Below are 16,331 nucleotides of genomic sequence, written 5' to 3'. Positions count from 1 at the left end.
TAACCAATCTTCTCATCTTCTCCTTGGCACACCATTGCCAACTCATGTTGGCTGAGGGTTCTCTACAAGTCACAGCCACCAACTAATAGCTGACTCAGACCCACCCACCTGGAGCCTCCAGCTCATTTAACCTTGCCCTCTTTTCCCATACTTTTTAAAAGTTTTTATTAGAGTATAATTAACATACAATAATCCTATTCATTTGAGATGTACATCATAGTGATTTGATTTTTTTATACATTGTGAAATGAAATGATCCCACAATAAGTCAGGTTATCATCTGTCACCAAACTTATAATATTATTGACTGTATTTCCTATGCTATATATTCCATCCCCATAATTTATTTTATAAGTGAAAGTTTGTACCTCTTAATCTCCTTCACCTATTTCACTCACCCCTAACCCCTCTCCCTGCCTCCTGTAACCAGCAGTTTGTTTCCTGTGTCTAAGAGTCTGGTTTTTTTGGTCTGTTCATTCATTTTGTTTTTTAGATTCTACATATAGGTGAAGTCATTTAGTATTTGTTTTTCTCTGACTTATTTCACTTAGCATAATACCCTCTAGGTTCATGTTGTCACAAGTGGTTAGATTTCATTCTTTTTTTATGACTAATATTCCACTGGGTATATAAACCACATCTTTATCCATTCATCTGTCATGGACACAGGTTGCTTCTGTATCTTGGCTGTTTTAAATAATGATGCAGTGAACATAAGGATGCATATGTCTCTTCCAGTTGGATTTTCATTTTCTTTGGATGAATATTCAGAGTAGAATTGTTAGATCATATGGTAGCTTTATTTTTAATTTTTTGAGGAACCTCCATACTATTTTCCATTAGGGGCCACACCAGTTTACATTCCCACCAGGAGTGCACATGGGATTCCTTTGCTCTCCATCTTCACTAACATTTATTTGTTGTCTTTGATAATAGTCAGTTTGACAGGTGTGAGGTGATTTCTCATTATGGTTTTGGTTACATTTCCCTGATGCTTAGTGATGTGGAGCATCTTTTCCTGTGCCTGTTGGTCATCTGTATGTCTTCTTTCGGAAAATGTCTATTCAGGTCCTCTGCCCATTTTTTTGATCAGGCTAGTTATTTTTTTGATACTGAGTTGTGTAAGTTCTTTATATAATTTGGATGGTAACCTCTTATCAGATAAATGATTTGCAAGTATCCTCTCCCTTTCAGTAGGTTGCCTTTTCATTTTGTTTTGATGACTTCCTGTTCAAAAAGCTAGTATCTATCCTTCTCAAATTATTCCAGAAAGCCGAAGAGGAAGGAAGTCTTCTAAACTCTCTTAATGTGACCAGCATTACCCTGATAATGAAACTAGGCAAAAACACCACAGAAAAAGAAAATTACAGGTCATTATCCTTGATGAATACAGATGTAAAAATCCTCAACAAAATAATAGCAAACTGAATTCAACAATATATTAAAAGGGTCCCTATACTTTTAATGATAATTTTTTCTAAAATACGTAATCAAATAATTAAAGATAGTAGTTACATTAAAAATTATTTTGAAATTCACTTAAATTGTGAGAAACAGGTTCTTAGGAAACTAAAAAGCCAAGGATCAGCTTTATAATTTTTAAAAAATTGTTTCTGACTTATTGGCTGGTGCCTCCATTATTTCTCTGGGCAGTAGAGGTCTGATTTCAAAAGGAGCAGGTGAGAGGGCAATGGGTAAGAGGCGAGGAGAGGATTCCCTCTGTCTGCTGAGTGTCTGCTTAAAATAAAGATGTAGCTCTGCTGTATGGTAAAAGAATTTGGGCACTGCCCCGTTGAACTTCAGGTAAATCATGTGCTACTGTGATTACAAAATTTATTCAAGTTACAATTTTTTGTAATCTAAGGCTTATTAGAAAACACTTTTAACACTTAAAAATCTTAAGCCTCATCAGCATTTCTCACCATAGTATTTTGCCTGGAAGACTATGTTTGGTGTTAGCATCATGAAAATAGTTATCACTGTACAGTTATAGATACATTAAGAGTTTTGTTGTTTTGGGGGGCGCCTGGGTGGCTCAGTTGGTTGAGCATTCGACTTCAGCTCAGGTCATAATCTCGCAGTTTGTGGATTTGAGCCCCGCGCTGGACTCTGTGCTGACAGCTCAGAGCCTGAAGTCTGCTTTGGATTCTGTGTCTTCCTGTCTCTCTGCCCCTACCCTGCTCGCATTCTGTCTCTCTCTCTCTCAAAAATAAACATTAAAAAAAAATTTGTTTTTAATGAAAAAAGTTTTGTTGTTTTTAAAAAATTCTTAATATTGGGTAGTTTTCTGGTAAACCTTTTAAGAGACTTCAGATAGCATGCTGAGGTCAAGACAGTAAAGAAATCATTGAGTATTCTAATTAAAGATTAGTATAATAATATTACACCTATACTGTATTTTTTAAACATTAAGAATACACAGTGAAGAATTTTTATTCCATGAAAGATACACAATATATTACATAATGCACCTTTAGTTTTATCTAAATGGTTTTATTTTTTTTTTAATTTTTTTTTAACATTTAATCATTTTTGAGAGACAGTGTGAGCAGGAGAGGAGCAGAGAGAGAGGGAAACACAGAATCCAAAGCAGGCTCCAGCCTCTGAGCTGTCAGCACAGAACCTGACATGGGGCTTGAATTCACAGACTGCAAGATCATGACCTGAGCTGAAGTCAGACACTTAACTGATTGAACCACCCAGGCACCTCTAAATGTTTTTAGACTTAGGAAGAATTCGTATAAAAAGGTGACACAGTCTGGTTTTTTATCTTTTTTTTTTTTTTTTTAAAGCAGAACATTATTAGATTTCTTTTTTTTTTTTTTGAGAACATTATTATATTTCAATACACAACTTCTATTCAACCAAAAAGTAAAACATCACAGTAAAAATGTTGGTGAGAAAACATGGTATTTCATTTGCAGTGCATGGCAAATGGTTAACATTCTTAGTCATAAGCTTTTATTCATATTTTATTTTTTTCCTCTCCCCCTCTCTGTTTCTTTCTCTCTCTGTAGTGAATCTGACAGTTCTGGGAAACATGGCGGCAATGTTTCTTTGGATGTTTTGCCAGTTAAAGGTCCTCAAGGTTCTCCACTTCTTTCAGAAGCTGTTCGCCCGCCTCAAGATAAATCATTCTCAAAGGAAATGTGGGCTGTCCAGCCTGAACACTTGATTTTGATAGCTCCTTCTCCTTGTGAGTATGTCAACAACAACACAACAGCAGTGAGCTCTGGAAACCAGGCCTATACTCATTCTGAGTCTGTGGCTCATCTAGTAATGTTCATGGACTGTATGCAAAGGTGACCAGTGGCTTACACACGTCCTCTTCTACGTAGGTCTCTTTGAGACCTACCTCACGCTCAACCAGAACATTGTCCGGCACAAGGCCATGGTCCTCATTCCAAGCTCCCAATTCCCCATATGGTAGGGCCACTCACCCATGGGCCCTTCATCCTACCACATCCCTTGCCCCAAGGTACTTGGCCTATTTTACTAAGTCTTAACATCGATATAGTTGGTTCAGAGTAGGAAAAAATATGGTACCAATGTATGTGCCCAAGATAAGACCAGGGGGTAACAATTCCAGATGTCCTTTTTTCTCTTTGTTCAGGGTGTTGAACTTTGTTCAGTATCTTTATAGTTTCCAAGAGTAAACAAATGGTCTTCTTTTACCAGGGATTTGAAATTCCTGTAAAGCAAAATAAGATGGTAGACTAATGTATTTAGGATTCATTTTTACCATTTATTAATTTTTTTTTCACTAATGCTAAATGTAAGTTATATCTTACTTATCTGATATAATAGGTGACCTGGCAAAAACTGCATGTTTCCAGATTTTAAATAATTCCATTAGGTTACTGAAATTTGAGTTGTACTGGCCAGCACATTGCCTTACAGTGACACCACAACATGGATTTATCCCACCAGAGTAAGTATGACTTCCTTTTCCTCCAGATTTTATTCAGGTATTAAATGGTGACTTTTTAAGGATCAAATAATACGCCATTTTAACTTATTCATTAGAATTTTGCCATATGCTCCCCGTACTGAGCTCCGTTTGGTTTTGTGGGACCACAGTGAACTTCAGGATTCATGCTCTTTAGCAGAATAGAGACCATGTCCATAGCCAGTTATGGTGTACATAGCCTAAAAGGGTCAAGAGGTATGAGTGAGGTGGGAAGGATTTCCTGGAGTGGAAAACATCAGAATGTGTAGATATGTTACTCTGCCTACCAAATTACAAAGCAAGGGATGCAGTTGGGCATACGATGAGAGGTGGTAGTCCCTAAAGCCCAGAGGGTTCTATCCTTGGTTATCTTAGGTCTGGCTCAATTTATTCTGCTGGTTTTGTCCAAAGGACATTTTACAGACAAAGCTTCCTGATATTTAATATGTCTGAGCCATAACCTAGCTTGCTGTTTTGCACAAAGACTAGTCTAAGACAGAAGGAAGTATTTGGGACCAAATGCTGATGAACAGCTGTCCACTGTGTGCAGCTTAGTTACTGATAGGAGGTAAAGCTGCAGTTCTACAGCTTTTCAGGAACGTTGTCTGGGTCAGCACAGAACATTCACGTCTGAAAGTCACTACCTGTTTGGGGATAGCAACTTTGCAAAAGAGCAGCATGAATTTATTAACTTTTGCAAAGTGATGGAGTATGCATTTTAGGAGAGTTTAGTGACTAGTATTGAGGTATGGTTAGGCATACTCCAGAGAAATATTCCTAGGACCAAAGCAATCAATTAAACATTTACTGATTAATGGTTGGAAAGTTAGGGAAATGAATTGTTCATGAATCACTTTTTCTGTCACCCTGTGTATTTAGCCATTAGGAATGGAAAATAATCTTGCTCTGCCATTTTTGATATGTATGCCAACGTATCCTTTGTAACTGGTCGTTTCTTCTAAGTCACAAATATGATTACGTTGTCCACATTTAAAAGTCTTCTTTGACATTCCATAGCTCTTGAAGAGAACAGTGAGCACAAAATTTTAGCAACTGGGTAAATAGCAATATTGTTGGGGCACCTAGGTGGCTCAGTCGGTTAAGCGTCCGACTTCGGCTCAGGTCATGATCTCACGGTTCCTGGGTTCAAGCCCCGCATCAGGCCCTGTGCTGACAGCTCAGAGCCTGGAGCCTACTAAGGATTCTGTGTCTCCCTCTCTCTCTGCCCCCTGCCTGCACTCATGTTCTGTCTCTCTCTCTTTCTTAAAAATAAATAAAACATTTTTTAAAAATTTAAAAAAAAACCAATATTTCATTTATTTCCCATCCCCCCTTTTTCTTCCAGTTTCTTTCCCAGTTATTTAATTCCCTTTATACTGTGACTGTATCATTCTTTATTATGATAAGTTTTATGATAAAGTGCCTCAGAGCTTCTGTATTTTAGTCTTTTGCTCCAGAAGTTTTAATTTTGAATTGCTTTTTAAATGGTATTTCTATGGCCTGGTCTCTTTTCACATGAGTTTTGCCCTTCGGTTCATAGGTTTATGTCACTCAACTTTTTGTGAGCCACGGAGGTGGGGCTGATATAAAATCACATGTGGATGGGATCTTGCCTCTTCTCAGCTCCTTCTTGAGCAACAAGGAAAGAGTTGGTCATTGATGGAACAGTATTGATAACTCTGTGGTTATTGCTATTAAAGTATAGGATGTTCTTGCTTTTCATTATTAAATTCTTTCTTTTTAGGAGTAAGCTACAAATTCTTGTGAGTCCTAATTCCTCCTTATCCACAAAACAGTCAATGTTCCCATGGAGTGGTTTGATTTATATACACTGTGACAGTGGACAGAAGGTACTTTTAGTGTTTTTTAAGCAAATTTTTCCTGTTTTGCAGCTTAAGTGTCATGAGGCTTATTAGCTCTAACATCTCAGAAATGAAATGAAGGGGGCTATTCTTTCAGCTGAACTAGACTTATTCAGACAGAGCACTTAGCACATAGTTTTTCCATTAGCGATCTGAACAGTTCTCCTGAGTGGGGGCAGGAATGGAGAGTGGGGCCTAGAAACCATTACTAATTTGCAAAATCTACTTTGAAAAAGAAGGGAGTTGGGGAAGAGAGGGAGGAGTCAAAGATTCACATCGAGATCTGAATAAACTTTCTCATCCATCAGTGTTTTCCATTTGTTTGGCATTACTTTTCTCCACCGTGATTTAAAAATAGGAATTGTTTCTTTAAAATGATAGCTCCATTTGTGTCTTATCTCCTTTATTTGGCTCATTTCAGAAAATTGTGAAAGTTCAAATTCAAGAAGACTTGACCCAAAAAGAACTCCTCACTCGTTTGGCTTCCAGCCCATTTGGAATCCTTTCCCCAGGAACTGAGCCTTCAGTTTGTCATCTGGTAAAACCAATGACAAAACCACCTTCCACAAAAGTTGAGATAAGAAACAAGACTGTTACTTTTCCTGCAACAGAACCTGGTGAAACTTCAGGTGTGGTTCACAAGTTATGTAATTCAAATGGTCACTGATCTGTTGAGTCTAACACTGTTCTTAGTGAGCCATATTGTAATAACAGGGATAAAATTGTCCTCTATTTCAGGAGAGAGGTGGTCACTGGTAGTCATTTCAATGATGGGCAGGATTTGGGGGAGCTTTAAAATCCTAAAATGTTAAATCTAGGTGTTTAAGAACTATTTATATTCTGGGAGTCTCAGATGCTACCTGGTCAGAACCATCCCTTCTCAGTTCTCACTAGGTCTTTTACTAGACTGCTAATAAGTTAGCAGCTGAAGAAGAGAGGAAAGTGGGTAAAACCTGGTTCTGTCACTCACTAATGTGACTTTGAAGCACTACAGAGGTTAAATAGACTCAGTTTCCCCATATGTAAAATGACCATCATAATTGACTCCTCTCACAGAGGGCTTTGAGTAGTAAATGAAATAATATATGTAAAGCACTTGGCACAATGTTTGTCACCTAGTGGACACTTAGTACTGCTAATATTCTTCAAATGTCCTGAGAACACTGCTTTTGCTCTCCCCTCTCCCCTGCCCGTGATGGCTCAGTCTCAGTGAATGGGATTACATGTGGGACCTGTTGGAAAGGGTTTGGACCTTCTGTCACATGACCCTCCACTCCTTGCCTCTCTAACTGGCTTTGTCTCCTACTCATGCTCAGATTCTACTGCCCATCAAGACTGTCCCCCTCCGACCATCACCCATCGCTTCGCCCGTCTTCCCCACTCGTGTCCTCTGGGAGTTCCAGCAGCTCTGTGGCTTCATTCAGATGTTCAGGCCATTGGCCCTACTACCTTCTCACTCTCCACCACCCCAGCCTCGTCCACTTCTGCTTGAATTCTGTGGTCTGTCACTGCAGTTACTGCCTTAGGAATGTTTTTAACTGCCGTGTGTCCCTCCTTCTGCATTCCTGTCTGGCAAGATCCCAACCCTTGTTAGAGCCAGACTTCTCCCAGCCCTGTGTCTCTACTGTACTAGGCAGCACTTCTGGAGAAACCTGGGGCTGTGTCCACAGATTCATGGTCTCAGCTCTCAGATGCTCCTCAGTACCAGGCTTTCCTACCAGCCCTCCTTGGTGTGTGTCCTTTCCCATTTCTGGCCATCGTTTGACAGTTTCATCTCTTCTCAGCATCCATCTGCTGCTCCTGCTCTCACTCTTTCTAGCTCTTGACTTTGCCTCACTCTTCACTGCCAATATAAAAGCCATTAGACTAAATGCAAGACTTCTGCTTCCATCCCAGATAAACTCTTCTGCTTGGAAGCTAGGCTCTTCTCAAGGCCTTACTCCACCTCTTCTTTCTCCTGTGTCATCAGTTTCTCCCTTTGTTGATGCCTTTCTGTTGGCACACAGGGCACCCTGCCGTCACATGTTTAAGGAATACCTTCTTTGGCCTCGTCTCCTTGCTGCTCTCCCTGCTTCCTCGGCATCCCTCCCTCATGGTGGGATTGTGCTGTCTGCCTTCCTTTTGTTAGTCTGTAGCAGAGCTGGTGCTGCCATCTTGCCCTGACCCCACTGCTATAGAGGTCACTGAAAAGGGAGCATCTCTTCTATGGGTCTTTTTTTTCAATTAGCAGTAATTGCACTTCTGATAAACTTCATTGGCTATGATACTGCCACTGTGCAAAGCTTATGGGTCTTTGTTAATTTGACCTCTCGACACTGGCGACCACTCCTTCCTTCTTGGACTACATACTTCTTGTGCCTCTCCTGGTCTTCCCTGCCTCACTTGCTCCTTCTCAGGTTCCACTGAGGGCTCTTCTTCCTGGGCCTGCTTATGTTCCCTTCTTTCTCTCTGCTCTCCCTGCACCCTGCTCAGCTTCTATGGGTGGGCATCTCACAAACAGAACTCTTATTTTACCCATGAAACCAGCTTCTCCAGCCTTAACCTGTGTCAGTGAGTGGCACCACTGTCTGCCCATTAAGCCAATTCCCTGGAAGTTGATTGCTTTTCCTCTCTCTCTCTCTCTCCTCATCCAGTCCACTAGCAAGTCCTTTGCAGTCTGTCTTCAGAATGGATCCCCTGTCTGCCCACTGCTTTTCCTTCCACTGCTGTGACTCAGGCCTGATACACACCACCCCATGCATCCTCGCTCAACTGCTGCTGTGGCACCTTACCAGGACTCCTCATCTACTCTGACTCCCTAGCGGTCTCTCTTTCCCACAGCAGCCAGTAATTCTTTACACATGTAAATCATCTTATTGCTCTCTTGCTTAAGCCCTTCATTATACTTTGATTAAAAACCAAAACAAGACAGGGGCACCTGGGTGGCTCAGTTGGTGAAGCATCTGGCTTCGGCTCAGGTCATGATCTCACAGCTCATGGGTTTGAGCCTCGCGTCAGGCTCTGTGCTAACAGCTCCCAGTCTGGAGCCTGCTTCGGATTCTGTGTCTCCTCTCTCTGCCCCTCCCCTGCTCACGCTCTGTCTCTCTCAAAAATAAATAAACATTAAAAAAAATAAGGTACTTGTAAATCTTGATTTTGTTAGAAAATACTATAAATTCCTGTTGGGTTCCTCTGGGGATCTAATGATTGTATTTTTCCCCCTATGATGAGGTAATTAGTCATTGTTACACATTGTCACAGTAATCTGCTTGTTTACTTACCTCTGCAAGAATTGAGTTGTGATATGTGTGTTCCTTGTAGAAAATTTTCTGGAACTTGAGAATCATGGTAACACAGAAGTGAAGTGGCATCTGTCATCTTTAGCTCCACCTTATGTCAAGGTCAGTAGTAATGGCCTTAAATATATTCATTTTAATGTTTACACTTTATGCAGGGTGTTTTAAAACTGAGTTATGAGCATAGGTTGAGATTATTGTCTTTTTTAGTTCCACTAATTCACTTACTTGATTTTCTCTATAGATGTGGTTAATATATGCCCCATCTTTTTCACAAGGTGGTTTTGAGAGTCAAATTACAGAATGGATGTGAAAATATGGGCTTGCTCATTTAATGAACTACCTTCTACAGTCCTGATTTTTATCTGAAATAACTATTTTGAAAAATATATAAAAGCGTTATTATGGAACATTGTGTGTATGCGCGTGCACATGTGCGTTTTTCTCTCCCTTGTTCTGAGTGCTGTTTTGTGTTTTCAGCGGGTAGGAGCTAGTGCAGGAGACAGAAGTGAATGTTCTGTGTCAGTGTGTGCTAGCTACTGTATACTGCAAATAGTCTCTGCCAGTAGGTTCTGTCTGAATTAAGCATATTGTCATGTGTGTTGTTTACAACACTGTGGCCTTTTTGCCATGTGTTTTGTGTGACAGAAGCAGTTTTGAGCCACAATACCCACAACATACGTGCAAAAGATAGTGCTGGACCTACTGAAAAGAAATAAACAACTAGTTTTGCAGAGGTTATTAAAATGCACATTCAACAGGGTCTTCAGGGTTTTCGAGAAGGCAAATCCTTTGATATTATGTGTGTCATCCTACAGATGACTGTAGCCAGGAAGGAATGGTTGCTGATGGAGGGAGGAGAGGCAGCATGAGGTCTTGTGTGAGCTGAGTTTAGTAGCACTCCTGCTTCTAGGCAGGCTTTGAGCTCTCCTGTGCCCTACAAAACCGGTTTGTGTGTCCTTGGTAACCATAAAGATAACGGTCTCACTCTGAATTGATCTACTGACTTTTATATTTTTTCATTTGATTGCTTAAATGTTTGTAGGGAGTCAATGACAGTGGAGATGTCTTTAGAGCTACCTATGCAGCATTCAGATGTTCTCCTATTTCTGGTATACTGGAAAGCCATGGAATTCAAAAGGTGAGTGTTGACATTTTTTTTTACAGCTTTTGGTAAGAAACTGGTGTTGATTGACCAGGAGTGCTTTTGTTTCCACCCAGAGTAGTTCCTTCATCTAGACTAGTACTGCTAACAGCCAGGTTGCCATAGGAGAAGAGGTCTGCCTCAGTACAAGTCAGTGGAGTGCTTCCTGCAGCAGAGGTCTTGCTTTGTACATAGCTAAACAAAATGCCATACTTAGTGGTAGGATTGATTTACGTTTTGGTATAAGCACTTCATGTGCCTGCAGGCTGCCAGTACTTAGAACACACTTCGAGTAGCTCTAATCTAGGCGATAGTTTTGTCCACTAACCCTATGAGAAACATCTACCACTACTTAAAAACAAGTCAGTGTTCATATCATAGTCAACAATATATCTTCGTGGGTAAATGGTGATGGATCGTTTTAGTACCAAGACCCTCTTTTTATTTTTTTAATGTTTGTGTATTTATTTTTTAGAGAGAGCACAAGCAGGTGAGGGGCAGAGAGAATGGGAGAGAGAGAATCCCAAGCAGGCTCTGTGCTGTCAACACACATGGGGCTCAATCCCACAAACCATGAAAGCATGACCTGAGCCAAAATCAAGAGTCAGATGCTCAACTGACTGAGCCACCCAGGCGCCCCATAGTATCATGACCCTCTTAAGTTCTTTTTTTTTTTCTAAACTTTATTTATTTTTTAGAGAGAGAGAGACAGAGCGCAAGCAGGGGAGGAACAGAGAGAGGAGACCAGAATCCAAAGCAGGCTTCAGGCTCTGAGCTGTCAGCACAGAGCCTGACGTGGGGCTTGAAACCATGAACTGCAAGATCATGACCTGAGCTGAAGTCGGACACTCAACCAACTGAGCCACCCAGGTGCCCTCATGACCCTCTTAAGCTCTAATTTGTTTGTAGACCTGACATAGTTTCTTCAGATATCTTAGTGACACTAGTCATTCACTTGGCCTCAGTAATACATTTTTTCATGCCAACAGCTGAAACTCAGTTAAACTGTACCATTTATATGACATTGGTCCATTTATTCAGGGAATTAGACTTGTAATCAGTTCTATGCTACAGTTGTAAACTCATTACTGACTATAAAAGAATCTTTGAGCAATGATCATCACAAACTGTGTACTTTAGTAGGTCTGTATAACAGGCTTCTAGAGCCTGGCTTTTTGGGAAGGATCTGCTATTCTACAAGCATAGTTTATTTTACTTCCCAGCCCACGATAGAGGCAAAGCAGCATAATAGGGTACAGACACATTGTTCAACAAAAGTTTAACATTTGGGGCAAAGGTGGTGGGAGGAGGGTTGGAAAGAAGAAAAAAAAAAAGCCAGCAGGAAAGGCATCCCATGTTCATGGATCAGAAGATCTAACATTACTAAAATTGCAGTACTTCCTAAATTGATCTCTAGATTCATTATAATCCAAATTGAAAATCCCAGTTGGTATTTGGTTTTTTTGTTTGTTTTTTAAAGAAATTGACATGCTAGTCCTAAAATTCATATAGACATGCAAGGGAACCAGCATAATCAAAACAATCTTTTTTTTTTTTTTTAATATAATTTATTGTCAAATTGACTTCCATACAACACCCAGAACAAAGTTGGAGGATTCACACTTTCTACTTTCAAAACCTACAGTAATCAAAACTGTATTGTTGACATAAGGGTAGACATTTAGAATATGTGGAATAGAGTTGAGAGTCCCCAAATATACCCTAATATTTATAGTCAGTTGATTTTTTTCAATAAGGGTACTGAGACAATTCAATAGGGAAAGAGTATTTTCAACAAATGGTGCCCAGACAACAGATACCCACATGCAAATTAAGTTTGACCCTTACTTCACACTGTATCCAGAAAGTAACTTGAACTACACCATAGACCTAAATGTTAAGAGCTAAAACTATAAAATTCTTGGAAGATAACATAGTAAATATCTATGACCTTGAGTTAAGCCTTGGTTTTTTAGATGTGACACCAATAAAGCACAAGTGATAAAAGAAAAAATAGATGAATTATCAAAATGTAAAACTTGAGTACATCAAAGGATACCATTAAGAAAGTGAAAAGGCAGGGCGCCTGGGTGGCTCAGTTGGTTGGGCAACCGACTTCGGCTCAGTTCTTGATCTCACAGTTTGTGAGTTCAAGCCCCGCATTGGGCTCTGTGCTGGCAGCTCAGAGCCTGGAGCCTGCTTCAGATTCTGTGTCTCCCCCTCTCTCTACCCCTCCCCTGCTCACGCTCTGTGTCTTTCTGTCTCTCAACAATAAACATTTTAAAAAATTTTTTAAAAAGCAAAAAGGCATCCCAGATTATGGGAGAAAAATATTTAGAAGTCCTATGTTAACTAAGGGCTTGTATCCAAAATGAGTAAAAAGACTCTTACAACTAGATAATACAAAGACAAATTACCTGTTTAAAAAATGAGTACAAGAACTGAATAGACATTTCTCCAAAAACAGATATGAAAGTGGCCAGTAAATACATGAAAAAATATTTAGAATTACTGTTCATCAGGGAAATGCAAAAACAAAACCACAATGAGATATCACTTCATGCCCCAGGATGACTGATTTCAAAAACCAGACAGTAATAAGTGTTGGCAAAGATACGGAGAAATTAAGACCTTCGTACATTGCTTGTGGGAATGGAAAATGGTTACAGCTGCAATGAAAAATAGTTTGACGGTTCCTCAGTAAAGTAAATGTAGACTTACCCTATGAGCCAGCAACTCCACTTCTGGACATATATCCCAAAACATTGAAAACCAGCATTCAAACAAAGATTTATACACAAATATTCACAGCCAAAAAGGATAGAGGGTGGCTAGAGCCTGGGTGGCTCAGTCGGTTAAGCATCCAACTTCGACCCAAGTCATGAGTTCAAGCTGAGTTCTCACAGTCTATGAGTTCGAGCTCCGCGTCAGGCTCTGTGCTGACAGCTCAGAGCCTGGAGCCTGGTAAGGATTCTGTGTCTCCCTCTCTCTCTGCCCCTCCCTGCTCACACTCTGTCTCTCAAAAATAAACATTAAAAAAAAATTAAAAATGAAAAAAAGGATAGAAATAACCCAAATGTCCATCTACTGATAGGTGGATAAACAAAATGTATGTCCATGCAATGAAATATTACTTGGCAATAAAAGGGAATGAAGCACTGATAATATGCTACCACATGAACCTTGAAAAAACATGCTAAGTGAAACAGTCCAGACACAAAAGGCCACATAGTATATGATTCAGTGCGTGTGGAGTGTGTAAAATAGGTAAATCTGTAGAGACGGAAGGTAAATATGTCCTTGCTGGACATGGGAGTGAGAGAGGGGAGTGGGAAATGACTGCTGACGGTATGGGGATTCTTTTTGGATTGTTGAAAATATTTTAAAATCAGATTGTGGTGGTGGGTGCCCAGTTCTGAAACTATACTAAAAACCCTGACCACACTTGAAGTGGGTGAACTGTATGGTATATGAATTCTGTCTCAATGAAGCTTTGAGAAAGGAAAAACAAGGATGCAGGACTAGATTGTCTCTTGGGAATTTCTCCTTTCACATAGTACCAGACATAGAAATGAAACCTCCATGAAGTCTTTGTTTTTTGCTTACCATACTGCCAGATCACATTTGTTAACTGAATTCCAGGTCTGGGTACTTAATTTATGTTATGGGAGATCTTCTAACATCTCCTGCCTAAGTAAGGCACATCATTCTGGGACCATTTAAGGAAATACTACCAAAAAGCACAACTATTGATGTGTATAATTAGTGATCAAATTAGGGTCACTTAAGAGTTTTAATGTTAAGTTCAGATCCAAAGATACTGATTAGTGATTAACCTAACTAATAGTATTTTTAACACTAAATTCTTTGATAAAGGAAGCACTTAACACTGGTAAACTTTGTAAGATACTACTTTTAAATATTACAGCTTTCTCATCCTGAGCTTTTTATAGGTTGTACTCCTACAGTTCATATGTATAACTTTGAGGTGTGTGGTCAGGGTAACTGGTTCTGGGCATTAGGCCTTTACTGCATGGCCAGCAGAGGGTTCCATAAGCATTGTAATGAAAGACTGGATTGTGTTTCTGGGGTGACCTTCCTCATTTAGGTCTTGTACATAACAGCTCTAGAATTTTTTGATAATGTAAATAACATTTACATTTTGAGGAATATGTTACATAGAACTCTAAATAAAAATGTATTTTGGATGTGGTATATAGTAACAAGACCACCAAAAGTAGAATTGTTCAAATTCTTTTTCAGTTAGTGGCAAAACTAGCCAGTGCAAAACCGTATACCAATTACAGGTACATGAGATATACGTCTAAATTTCTTCCCTGGATGTGTTGTTTTGTAGGTCTCCATCATGTTTTTGCCCAGAGATAGAGGAGATTATGCTCAGTTTTGGGATGTTGAGTGTCACCCCCTTAAAGAGCCTCACATGAAACATACCTTGAGGTTTCAACTCTCTGGACAAGTGAGTGTTACACTGAATTTAAGTAAATTATTGTGTGTATATATTAAAAACATTAAGTGAAATTGACATGGAAAACTGCCCTGAAAGTGCAGACTATTTTCCTGGTATTCTAATTTCATTAATTCTGTTGTCTGGCCCTGTAATCTTAATTTTCTTATTTGCCTTGATTGATTGGCATGTTTGAAGTCTGGGTTTGGCTCTATGAAATCTATGTTTGACTTGATTAAGAGCGTGTGTGTGTGTGTGTGTGTGTGTGTGTGTGTGTGTGTGTGTGTAAAAGAAACTGAACAGCATAAGGTATAGTGTTTGCAATTTAGGGAATTTAAAAATCTTAAGTTTTCTTTGAAAAATTAAGAAGGAAATAGTAGAATTCAAATGGGTAAATTTCCAGATATTTTCCTAGTATTGATTTCTCATCCCCCACCCTGTGATTTTTTTTTTTTTATACAGAGTGTCAAAACAGAAAATGAGCCTGAAAATTCAGAAATTTCCACAAACTCTCTCATTAAACTAGATAATTTAGTTAAACCCCGGAGACCAGCTGTATCAGAGGCTTCTGCTCTCGTACCTGGGTATGTTGTTTTTGTCATTCTTATGACATATTTTCCAGTACTTTACTGAGATATAATTATATACAGTAAAATGCTCAGTGACCTTACCTATGAGTTTCCATGCATTGCTACCACTCCAGTCAAGACAGAGCATTTCTCTCACCCAGAAAGATCTTACACATCCCTTTGCAGTCAGCCCTGCCCTCACCCCAATATTTGTTCTGTTCTCATTTTTTGGCATAGGTTGGTTTTGTTGAATTTCATACACATACACACCCCTTGAGTCTGGCTTCTTTCACCACACATAATTTTTGGGGATTCACTTGTGTTGTCGAGTATGTCTGTAGTTTGTCCCTTTTCATTGTTGAGTATTGCTTTATGTGAACATATCACAATTTATTCATTTTCATGATGACACTTGGGTAGCTTCTCATTTGGAGCCATTATAAAGGAAGGTGCTATGAACACTATTTTTTTTTTTTTTTGTGGAGATATTTTTTTAATTTCTTTTGGGTAAAAATACCTGAAAAGTAGAATTGCTGAGTCACATGGTAAGCATGTGTTTAACTTTATTTATATTTTTTAATTTTTTAAATGTTTATTTATTTATTTTTGAGAGAGAGAAAGAGAGTGTGAGCAGGGCAGGGGAGAGACAGGGGGAGAGAGAGAATACCAAGCAGGCTCTGTGCTGACAGCACAGAGCCTGACATGGGGCTCGAACATGTCTGAGCAGAAATCAGGAGCTGGCCACTTAACTGACTGAGCCACCCAGGCACGCTGTTTAAAAGTATGTGTTTAACTTTAAAACAAACTGCCAAATTGTTTTCCTGAAGTGGCCATACCATTTTATGTTCCCAAAAACATTGTACAAAAGCCGATTCTTAAAAACTTTTTAAAATGTGTATTTTATACCAGTAGCTTACACAGTTGTGATGAAAATATTTAAGTTATTTTACCTAATACACATGTTTTTTACAATCCTTAAGTAACTAATATTTAGATCTAACTTTGTTCTGGAGGAAGATGCTTATAAGAAAAATATATGTTGAATACCTACTAAATTTAATATAAAT

At 39.2% G+C, this 16,331-nt stretch overlaps 1 protein-coding gene across 6 annotated transcripts in view; it reads left to right on the top strand.

Moving 5' to 3' along the window:
* The window catches only part of CEP192 (centrosomal protein 192), a 130,823-nt gene that overhangs the window by 106,799 nt on the left and 7,693 nt on the right, over positions 1 to 16,331 (top strand). For all 6 annotated transcript variants that reach the window (XM_042961352.1, XM_007085886.3, XM_042961350.1 and 3 more), the window contains 8 exons: positions 3,018 to 3,196; positions 3,808 to 3,931; positions 5,694 to 5,799; positions 6,233 to 6,440; positions 9,112 to 9,191; positions 10,132 to 10,227; positions 14,588 to 14,707; positions 15,158 to 15,279. In XM_042961352.1, the coding sequence (XP_042817286.1) occupies positions 3,018 to 3,196; positions 3,808 to 3,931; positions 5,694 to 5,799; positions 6,233 to 6,440; positions 9,112 to 9,191; positions 10,132 to 10,227; positions 14,588 to 14,707; positions 15,158 to 15,279 (1,035 nt within the window). The remainder of the gene's footprint in view (positions 1 to 3,017; positions 3,197 to 3,807; positions 3,932 to 5,693; positions 5,800 to 6,232; positions 6,441 to 9,111; positions 9,192 to 10,131; positions 10,228 to 14,587; positions 14,708 to 15,157; positions 15,280 to 16,331) is intronic.

Source organism: Panthera tigris, chromosome D3 (assembly GCF_018350195.1).
Source record: "Panthera tigris isolate Pti1 chromosome D3, P.tigris_Pti1_mat1.1, whole genome shotgun sequence".
In the NCBI taxonomy this organism is placed as follows: Eukaryota; Metazoa; Chordata; class Mammalia; order Carnivora; family Felidae; genus Panthera; species Panthera tigris.
This window is presented reverse-complemented; position numbering and strand designations above follow the sequence as displayed.